The 10436-nt window shown below is 41.4% G+C and overlaps 1 protein-coding gene across 1 annotated transcript in view; it reads left to right on the top strand.

Annotated features, from left to right (window-relative positions):
• Positions 1–5188, top strand: part of rassf7a (Ras association domain family member 7a) — an 8054-nt gene extending 2866 nt beyond the window's left edge. Inside the window, exons 2-5 of the mRNA XM_037683406.1 lie at positions 722–1641; positions 3240–3387; positions 3472–3579; positions 4952–5188. Coding sequence (XP_037539334.1) covers positions 722–1641; positions 3240–3387; positions 3472–3579; positions 4952–4983 — 1208 coding nt within the window. The 3' untranslated portion in view covers positions 4984–5188. The remainder of the gene's footprint in view (positions 1–721; positions 1642–3239; positions 3388–3471; positions 3580–4951) is intronic.
• Positions 5189–10436: the final 5248 nt, after the last annotated feature.

Here is a 10436-nt window from a genome sequence, read left to right as displayed (position 1 = left end):
AAAAAAACGAAGTCCAGATGACATGATTCAACCTTTTTTGTTGTTATATACCTGGATGACTGAGAAAACAAACTTTGTGTTTTTGAAACCATTAGTGAAAAGGCCAGACTTCAGGGGTATCTGAGGCAGGCTTGAAACACAAGAGTCAGGGTGGCTTCTGGGTAATACCAGATGGCTAGGCCTCAGACTGATGAAGCCTCTTGGACGAGGGGCGAAACGTTTCTTTTTAACAAAAAAAAAAACGAAGTCCAGATGACATGATTCAACCTTTTTTGTTATTATTAATGTAATTTGTGATTTCCTTGTTTGTTATTGACTTCTATATTTTATTGTTTTGCCTAACTTTATTGTTTCCTTCCCTTGACCCTACAAGTACCTGTTGGTGCTGCCAGGCCAGAAAGGTGAAATAAAAAAAAATAAAATATTGTTTTAAATATTACTATTTGTGCACCTGTGTCCAAGGAAGAAAAAAACAGCCTTTCACAATATACTGATGCATGCTCAATAATCCAGGTAGATAAATCAAACAAGGTTAAGTCAGGTCCTCTGGACGGATAGAAGACCTGACTTAACCTTGTTAGCACAAGTTCACAATAGTTTTACTGCAAGCTTGTCTCTTAAATATGCAGTCGAATTTGTGAAGAAACTCTTGCAGATGTTTTAACTTAAAATAAAGATGTGATTATACTCACTCTTCTTTTCTTGTGCGTTTTTGTCTCAGGTCAGACAGGCCGATATGTTCTTATTCAGCGTCTGAGGGACACAGAAAGGCAACTTCTAGCCACAGAGAGGCCTTTGGAGTCTTTGGCAAAGTTGGGTCAACATGGCAATGAAGTACAATTTGTCCTACGACGAACTGGCCCTAGCAGTAGTGATGGACCTAATTCAAAACAAGACAGAGCTGCTCCCCTTCCACTACCGAGGCAACCTGAGCCTGAGCCTTTGAATCGAAACCAACTTAAGAAAGCCCTGACCTTTAACTTGGGGCCATCAACCTCACCCAAATCAAAGGCCAAACAGGTGAAGAAGGCTCCTCGGGACTCAACAGAGCAAAGAGCCTCGCCATCCTCTTCACCCACCCCTCGTGTGCCATCCCCTGCCCCGTCACCACCTATTGGCTCTATTAAGGAGGAAGTTTTCAGAAAAGTTCTTCAGCAACAGGAGAGACTGAAAACCATAGAAGGCCATCTCGAAACCTTAGAGAGAGAATCGCGTACCAGGGAGCGTTCTTACCCATCTCCATGTCCCTCACCAGTCTCTGATGTACGCCTTCAAGAAGAGCTGGACACTTTGGAGCAGGTGATGCGGAGAAACCAAGCTGAACTTGCACATGAGCAACACTGGGAGGAGGAACTTCAAGCAGAAGCAGAGAGTGAGCAGGGTATGAGGAGGAGGCTGTCAGAGCTTCATTCCAAGCTGGACGACTGTGGACGGCAGCTTCATGAGTTCTCGGTTCGCTCTGCTCATCTGGAGCAAGAAATCCAGCTGGAGAGCCAGGCAGTAGGAAAAGTCAGTGGGATCAAGGAGTCACTTGATGCTGTGAAGGAAGAGCTGAAGAGCCGAGAGAGGCATGGGGCAGAGCTGGAGGAACAGCTGTCTGAGAATGACAAAGCTCTGGGGAAAGCAGAGTCTCTGCTGCAGGTAAGGAGAGAGGTCACGGTTCTGGAAAAATGGCTGTAAATCTACATCAGCTCTTTATGTCATCTGCGGGATGTAGGACTGACACATTACAGTAAACTGTATCCCTCTCCTACCTGCATAATGCAGCAGACACAAACCAGTTTTAGAAACTGTGAACAATCAAAAACTGATTTCTCAAAGAAAACTGATTTATTATGAGTTTGAGGTGACATGAAAGCTGCATGCTCACATCCAGCCAATCATGAAAATGTTTTATTTATATTCTGTCCAAGGTATCATATCGCATGCATTGCACTGTATTAAAGTCATGCTTTGTAATGGTGTTTACACTGACATACAAATGCCTGATCTTGTATTTTGTATTGAAAAAGAGATTAAAAATAATTAAAATAAAAAGCCCCTTTTATTGGATTTATTCAACCTCAACATATTCTAGTTTATGATGTGATTATTTGCTGATTTTAGTGATTCTCATAGATGTGGGTGTCTTAATAAAAGCCTAACCTAGCATACCTGAGCTTCCATAAAACCTATATGAAACCCAGGACCTTATTTTAATGTCACTTTCTGCCAAAAGCCTGAAGAAATTGGGATTTTTTTTTTTTTTTTTTGTAGAATATTAAAAACCAAACTGTTGAGGTTGGATATTTTGTCTAAATTGGGCTGCAGCGTGACAAAGATCTTTGTTCCAGCATTATGGGATGTGTTTAAATGCAGAGGAAATCAGCATTTTTTGTGCTCAGTGTAAGAGCTACAGTATCATGGTCAGTCAGAGCCATACCAAGTTTTTTTTTATACAAATAATCTTGTTATTGAATAGAGATGAGTTTTAACTTTTATACATGCTTCTTGGAAAACTTTTAACATGTAAACAACAACACGAAGTGCTTAAATGCAGCAAATAAATATCAGAGCATGGAGGAAAAAAAATAGGCCTTTGTTTCCTGTAAAATTAGGTAACACTGGTAACGTGAAATTGTACAATAAAGCTCTGTGTATTGTGACAGTAAAGGGTCTGTGTCAGTCATCGGTCAGCAAATGGGTTGAGGCAGCCAGCTAAGCGTTTGAAGGTTGGTAGTGATGAGCACAGCGTTCCTGTCATCTGGCTAATGGAGGCAGACCTGCAGGTGTGAACTGCCTCAGCAGGCTTTGACTGTCCAGAATCAATTATCCAAACACACAGTGGTGCAGTGGAAGGGAGCCCTGGCTCGCCCCTGCTTGCTTTCATTCTGTGTGCAAACACACTGATCAGACAATAAATAGATTGTTAATTATTACATATTAACTTGCCTGTTTGTGTGGATGTAAAGCTGATTATGTCTCTGGAATATTTTTGAACATCACATTATCAATGATGGTAGCTAACAGACATAAGTATTCATTCATCATCCCATGCTTGATCCCTTTATGTGCAATAATCTTCAGAGATGTGACAAGACTTACAGACTCTACTGCCCCCTTGTGTTGAAAGCTGTTCAAAGTTGCTTATTAAAAATTACAGTAAATAAAAGTCACAGAAATATATTTCTTCAGGGGTTTTAGTCTTTGGATTTTACATTGTTTTCTTAATTTTTACCAACATTTTGTCTCTACCTCAGATCAAACAGGAGGAGCTAGAGGACCTGAATAAGGAGCTGAGGCAGTGTAACCTGCAGCAGTTCATTCAGCAGACAGGTGTCCTGCCAGCGCTCGCTCACTCACGCACAGAGCTGCAGGAGCAAATGGAGCAGATGGATCTAGCAGCTGGTAGTTCAGACCTGACACGTTTTGCTCTTTGTTAGAGACTCGAGACTCATTTTCTGAAGGAATTCTTTTCTTTTTCTCATCCAGGCCGCAGCGCGACTCCTGTGGAGTTTCCATCTCGCCCCACTGCCAAACAGTTCCTGGGTCATCCACGAAACCTGCAAAACCCTCTAGTGTCCAGTCTCAACCCTGAGGGTGTGTATGTGTGAGACCCTGCTGCTTCACGTCTCCCTCCCTGCTCGGTCCCAGTCCGCCCTTGCTCCATTTTTTCTCCCACTCTAGCTTGACTGAGCTAAAGGCTAAACCTGTCATTTAAGGTTGTTGGGAACTGGAAGCATCTGTACGGTGGTGGTTTCTGCTACCTTTAATTTCCCTTTCATCCTGAGAGGTTTCTCTCTTCTCTCTCAGCCTGCCTTATTTCTGTCTCTAGCTTCCACAAACATCTTAAGTGCATCTTTTATCTCTGTATGCTTTAATTCTCCTGGGTTTATTTATCCGTTCATGCTCTACTCCCTGTCCTCATCTCTCAATATTTGCTTGTGGCCTAACCAGCTGTTTTGCTTATACTTTAATGCAACTTGGGACTTACTGCTAATCTTCCTTTGTAACTCAGAGTGGCCTTCACACCCTTAAATAAATAAAATAATTGACTACCAGCAGCTGCTTCTTGCTGTACCCCAATGTAACATTTTGACTGCACTGCAAATGACTGTGGCACATGTTCTGATTATCTGTTTTCATACTGGGACATGGAAATATATTAAACCGGTGTCATTTCAGTTTGCCTTTCATGTTTGGATGCCGTTTTATATGAGGGTGTGTGTCTGCACAACGCCTTGTACTTTGGTGATGCTTGACTTCCAAAGACCAAGAGCCTTTGACACTGGGTTCTGCAAAATAGTTTTCATCGTTCCCCTCTCTTGTGTGCCTACAGAGAAATGTATCGTTTTACTCTTCAATTTTATCCCTCTCCATTGAATATATATGTTCCAATTTGTCTGTTTTTCCTCGAAGTCTTTGTTAAATCAAGATACATTTCAAAAGTAGAGCCACAGATCCATGTTTTTTGTTTTTGTTTTCCTCTGGGTTGGATGTGCCTGGTTCTTTTGCTCTCATCACATCTGCCCTTTGACCTGTCATATTTTGGATTGTACTGTTAACTTCCACTTATAATACAAACAACTACCATTTAAACCTCTTTAATTAGTATTTCAAGCATTGCATTAGACTGTAAATCTCCCAACTTCGCCGACAGGTCAAAGTGGCACGTGTCTTGATGTTCACTGCTGTCACCGTTTTGTAAAAATGCTCATTTTGGATACTGAAGCTGTCCTGGCGCTTAAAAAAAATTATTGGAAACCAATTCTATTTTGACCGTGACTGTAGTCATCATGTGCAAACTCTATGGCATTAATCCTGTAACTAACCTTGTGTCATCATGTGATCTTTTCAATTGTTTGTCAGTATTTTGCTGAATTCGGCTCTCTTGTGTGCGTCTCTTAGCTGAAGTTTTTCTTTCTTTAGAAACAAAGGGATCATCATCCCCACTTATTTTTGTGTCTTGCAGTCCTGACATCCAGAGAGTCGTCATGGAGATAAAACATGGACCGCAGGGCCAAGGGAAAAGTTGTTCACTGTTCTGTCACCATCTCCTCTTATTTAACTTTTTATGTTCTAACCATTCCATTCTTTATTCATCATTCACATGCTTTATATAAATAAGTCAAATACTGTATATTTAAAGTTTTGCTACTGTAACATTTCAAATGAACTGTATGAATTGTAAAATAATTTAGGAATCTTTGACCCAATAGAGATTATTATTACTGTGTATTTAAGTGCAATAAACTGTGCATTGTGTTTTTAGACTTTTTATTATTAATTGCGACAACTTCATTGTACAGCGCAGTTCATCTGAAAGCCGTGGTGAAAACGATTACTTAAGTGGTTTCATGAGGTCATTTGAAATGCATTTTGTATTTTAGTACTGAGAAAATCATGCTACTCTTTTGACTTTTGTGGTCATATGATGGATTTTGTACATTATAAATTTTGCACATGTACAGCTCGTCGTTCACAAAGTGCATCACTGCTGCAGAAGCAAACATCACAGCTGGCTCTGATAACTTTAAATACAAAGCAAAGCCCATCATCAGTTCATATTGTCATAAATGAACTTTGCTGAACTTTTAAGTTAATGCTCACAGTGATAAACCGTTGTACCTCATATATATATAGAACGAGACAGAACATGAGCCCATGCACATCTCTCTACAGAAGAACTCATCTTATAGTTTCATCTGTGACCAATGATCTTAATGCAGGATAGATACAAAACCATTTTAAGTCCTGCACACCACTATAGTTTGTTTCATTACCTTGGAGAGTAAATTTGTTGTTGGTCACTCTGCATGGTGTGACACCCCCTTTTTGTTCTTCCCCCCCCCCGGCGGGTCCCCCCCCCCCCCCCCCCCCCCCCACACACACACACACACACACCCTTCTCTTGACCCTGGACTGATACCTAGAAGGCTTCTATAAATACTCATTTGCTGACGAGCAGGTAAAATTCCAAGGAAAGCACATCACACTTCTCTTTTTCCATTTCTAATTACATTTACTGAACGCTGCTTACACGAAGTATTACTTGAAGAATATTTTCCTCTTAATTCCATAGGAAATTTTGGGCGGCTCGTATTAGACATTTGATTTGAAGGTGTGAAATTGGATTATAATAAGATTTAGAGCAGTCTGGCTTTGCTGGAGTTAGGTAAGCTTGAAATCTTTGTTTTGGTCCCACCGTCCGGACAAGATCCAAGTCTGGTGTTCCACTAATACCTACATGTGGAAATGAAGAATATGAACCATGCTTCCATGTTTTTATGGAAACTCAGATGCTCGTCTTTTCCGAACAAATCTAAGCGATTACAATCATTGTGCTACGTCATTTAACTGAAAGCCATGACTTAACATTAGTTCACTTGAAGTCCAAGTTCAGATTACCGAAGAATAATGAATCAGATCTGTGTATTTATTTACAAGCAAAATGAGTCATTTCCAATAGTTTCCGATGACTTCACTTTCATACCAGATTATAAAGGATTGAATCCAGATGTTATGCCGGCGGGATTTATTTTCGATAATAGAACAGCACCCCTCAATTCAATTCAATTCAGTTTATTTATATAGCACCAAATCACAACAAAGTTGTCTCAGGGCACTTTACAGTAACATTCACATACATAAAAGCCAATTTGCAAAGTTCTCTATCTAACAGCACCCCTCAATGAGCCCCCAAATCTCAAAATCTACTTTGTAAGACAAAGCCTAACATTTGATCTCTTTTGATAAAAAAACAAACTTAGTATTTACTTTAAAGAGTCATGGGATATCTGGGAAAGGACTTCCTTGTTCTGAACAAGGAAGTCATCACCTTGTGATGACGACAGGGACAATTAATGAGGCTGGCATATCTAGAAAAGACGTGGACACATCTATACCTCTGTGTCCCGACGAGTCACGGCACACAGACGAGAAGAAAATATCCGTATCTTGCAAAGACGTGCACTACACGACAAAATGAACATGCGATGCAAGAGATGATTTGACCTTCAACTTTACTTCTCACTTTACTTACAGACAAGAAAAATGCACAAACTACGAAGATCGTACAGGTTTATACAACAAATCACAATTTAAAAAGAGAGAAAACAATAAAATTATATCCTAATACATAGACTTCAGAATTAGGTGACTTTATGTAACAGTAACTAGTGCTGACAGACCCAGAAACTTCATCAAGGAGCCCTGGAGGCTTTGTGTCTTCATATTAGGGAGCAGAGAGAATAAACCCTTAAGATGAAACTAAAAATTAAACAAAACTCACTGAGGGCAGCTGCTCCATAAGAGGGCAATGTAAAAACCACTGCTCCTAAATAAGGTATGTCAGCGTGGTAGGAAGTTGGCCTCAGTACAAGTGGAGACCACTGGGTGGGGGGGAGTCATGCATAGAGCAGCTCTTTCCCAGCAGTGCACAGGACATTATCAGGAACACTTTGTACATATAGGTGTGTGCATGTGTGTGTGTGCGTCTTGTCCGGCTGCGGCTGGTCTGAGGCCCACCAGTGAGAGGTATTCCCAAAACCAGGTTAGCCGCTGTCACACGCACAGTGGAACTGGCAACTGGCACAATGTGCGTTAGTCAGTGGCTTACCTGCTTTTAGATATCAGACATGACAGTGACAATGAGTCTGTGGAGTCAAAACAAATGCTGTGTCATTAACTATTAATACGTCAGACAGAAATATTTTATACTGATCACCTAATATCTACATATACCGTTTCAACAGTGAGACAAACAAATGCACAATTACTATTTAATAAGACTTCCTGTTAAAGGATGTATGGATCAGGCAGTACAATTAAAGCAGGTATTTTATCATTCCTATATTATGCCAAAAGTTTTCTAGTCCCAAAATATAAACAGAAAACAAGAGAACTGTGAACAAATCTAAAGTAAAATTACATCCGTTGAAATGCTGTGTGTGGCCTATTCACAAGACACAGATTAAAGAAAGGGGATAAATATAGCTACTTACCAGTCCCAAGTTTTCTTCTAGAATATTTGCTGAGGCGAAAAAAAACTACTTTAGTTTCTTCACACGTATCTTGGTGCATCATATGTCCAATATCTAAAATATATATTTGTTTTTCCTTTTCAAAATATATAAAATCTCAGCGCTAGATTAAAGTTCCGTACATTAAGAAGTGAACACCGACGTAGATCAACTCACTTGCACTACCCCTTCCCTGCCCACTCCTCTGCATCTGCAACCCGACCTGATTGTGCAAATTAGAAACTAACAGGCGTCGTGAACAGCCAATGAGCAGCCGATTTGGAGCACAAGGTCCCGCCCCTTATTGGTAATTGACCTACCAGAACCTCAGGAAGGCGGGATGTTCAAGGGCATCACGTTAAACCGAGTTTCGGAGTTGTAGTTGGGGTGCGGTGCGTTCAGTTTTGCACGTCGTACATCAGGACTGAACCATTACCTTGTTAACAGCTTCCTGTCCTGATCCATATTTACTGCGGGTACCGCTGCGAGGCGGGCTCATTTACCCTTAAATAGACGCCATTTAAAGCGACGGTCTCCATTGGAGGTGGTTGGTGCGAGTTTTAAAGGCGGTTTGACAGCGACCGCTGCTACCCCTCTGGTGAGAAGTGGTTGAACTCGGCTTGTGTACAGCGTTGCCATGAGCGGAGTGTGGCTGTGCACGTACCAAGGATGCTGCATGACCGTCTGATCTGACGATGACGAGGGGCAAAGGAGGAAGAGGAGCGCTCAATTATTTAAGGAGTTCTCTGTGGGCTCGCTGGCATCATTAACACCGCTTATTATATAATCACAAATAAAACAAAACACTTACATATGAATATTTATCATTTACATGTGGTTAGAACAAGTTGTCACAAAATGTGCAAAAACAAACAAACAAAAAGTAATAATTTATGATCCATTTCAAGTCGGGTTATGTGGGATGTACTGTTTCTAATTAAATAAAATTATGAGCTGTTCCTCACGCGTGTGTATAGGAGTTAGTATTTTCGCCAGGATACACATGACCCCGAACCGAACCTAGATTTCAGGTTGTATTATGTAACATATGTGCGGTTTCCTTGTTTTGTCGCTAGAGGGCGATGTGTGCCACCAAACTGTCAAAGAGGCATACAGTGTACGTACTCATCCCTTTAGTTGGCAGCTCAGAACATCGCATAGAACACCGTGGATAAGGTGATGTCATCATGGAGACTGATGAAACAATGGTCTCTTTTGATGTCACATCACCCTTTATGTGCATTCTTGTTGATGAAGCAGTAGAAGAGGTCAGTTTAAGGTTAAAATCAGACACCACTCTGAGCAGCAGGACCACGCTTTCCACAGAACAACTGTGTCAACTCTTGAAACTGTGCCTGAAGTCAACCTACTTCATAGGCAGAAACATGGGGTCTCCAGGTTCTCCTCTTGTTGTCAACTTGTACATGGAGGAGATAGAAACGAGAGCCTTGGCGTTCTTTTCAGGTACACCACCAAGTCATTGGTTCAGGTATGTTGATGACACCTGGGTTAAAATTCAATCTCAGGAAGTCCAACATTTCACTGATCACATCAACTCTGTGGATAAATACATCAAGGTCACACATCAAGATGTAAAAAATGGCAGGTTGGCTTTCTTGGACTGTGAGGTCTCAGTTTCTGATGGAGGAAATTTGCAAACGTATACTGCAAACCCACCCACACAGACCAGTATTTGCATTTTGACTCCCATCACCCCTGGAGCACAAGTTAGGAGTCATCAGGACTCTATACCACAGAGTGGACATCAGGAGCCAGGCAGAAGGAGAAATCCCACACAAGACAGGTCCTGGAGCAATGTGGATATCCTAACTGGGCCTTCTTGAAAGCAGAGAAGAAACCCAAACAGGACTCCAGTCAGACATCAGATGAAAAGGGGGAACCCAGACCAGTGGTCATTCCGTATGTTGCAGGAATTTCTGAGAAACTGAGACGTTTATTTTCTAAACACAACGTCCCAGTGGCTTTTAAACCCCAAAATACATTACGGCAAAGACTGGTTCATCCCAAAGATCCAGTCCCCCGGCACAAACAGAGTAATGTTGTGTATGCTGTTCAGTGTCAGGAGGGCTGTGATCAGTCTTACATCGGGGAAACTAAACAGCCACTGGCCAAAAGGATGGCCCAGCACAGAAGATCAACATCATCAGGCCAGGATTCTGTGGTCTACACTCATCTCCAGGCCAGCGGTCACTCTTTCAGGGATGAAGATATTCACATCCTGGACAGAGAGGAACGATGGTTTGAGAGAGGAGTAAAGGAGGCCATTATTGTGAAAAGAAATCATCCATCATTAAACAGGGGTGGAGGCCTCCGGGTTCAACTGTCCCCCTCTTACAATGCTGTTATTGCTAGTATCACTCAGCCCCCTGTGAATAGTAAACAGCCATCAGGGTGCTAATGATCCATTGTTAGGCT

Source organism: Nematolebias whitei, chromosome 10 (assembly GCF_014905685.2).
Source record: "Nematolebias whitei isolate Nwh7 chromosome 10, NemWhi1, whole genome shotgun sequence".
Lineage (NCBI taxonomy): Eukaryota > Metazoa > Chordata > Actinopteri > Cyprinodontiformes > Rivulidae > Nematolebias > Nematolebias whitei.
The sequence above is the reverse complement of the archived record's forward strand: the minus strand, read 5'-3'. Positions and strand labels throughout refer to the sequence as shown.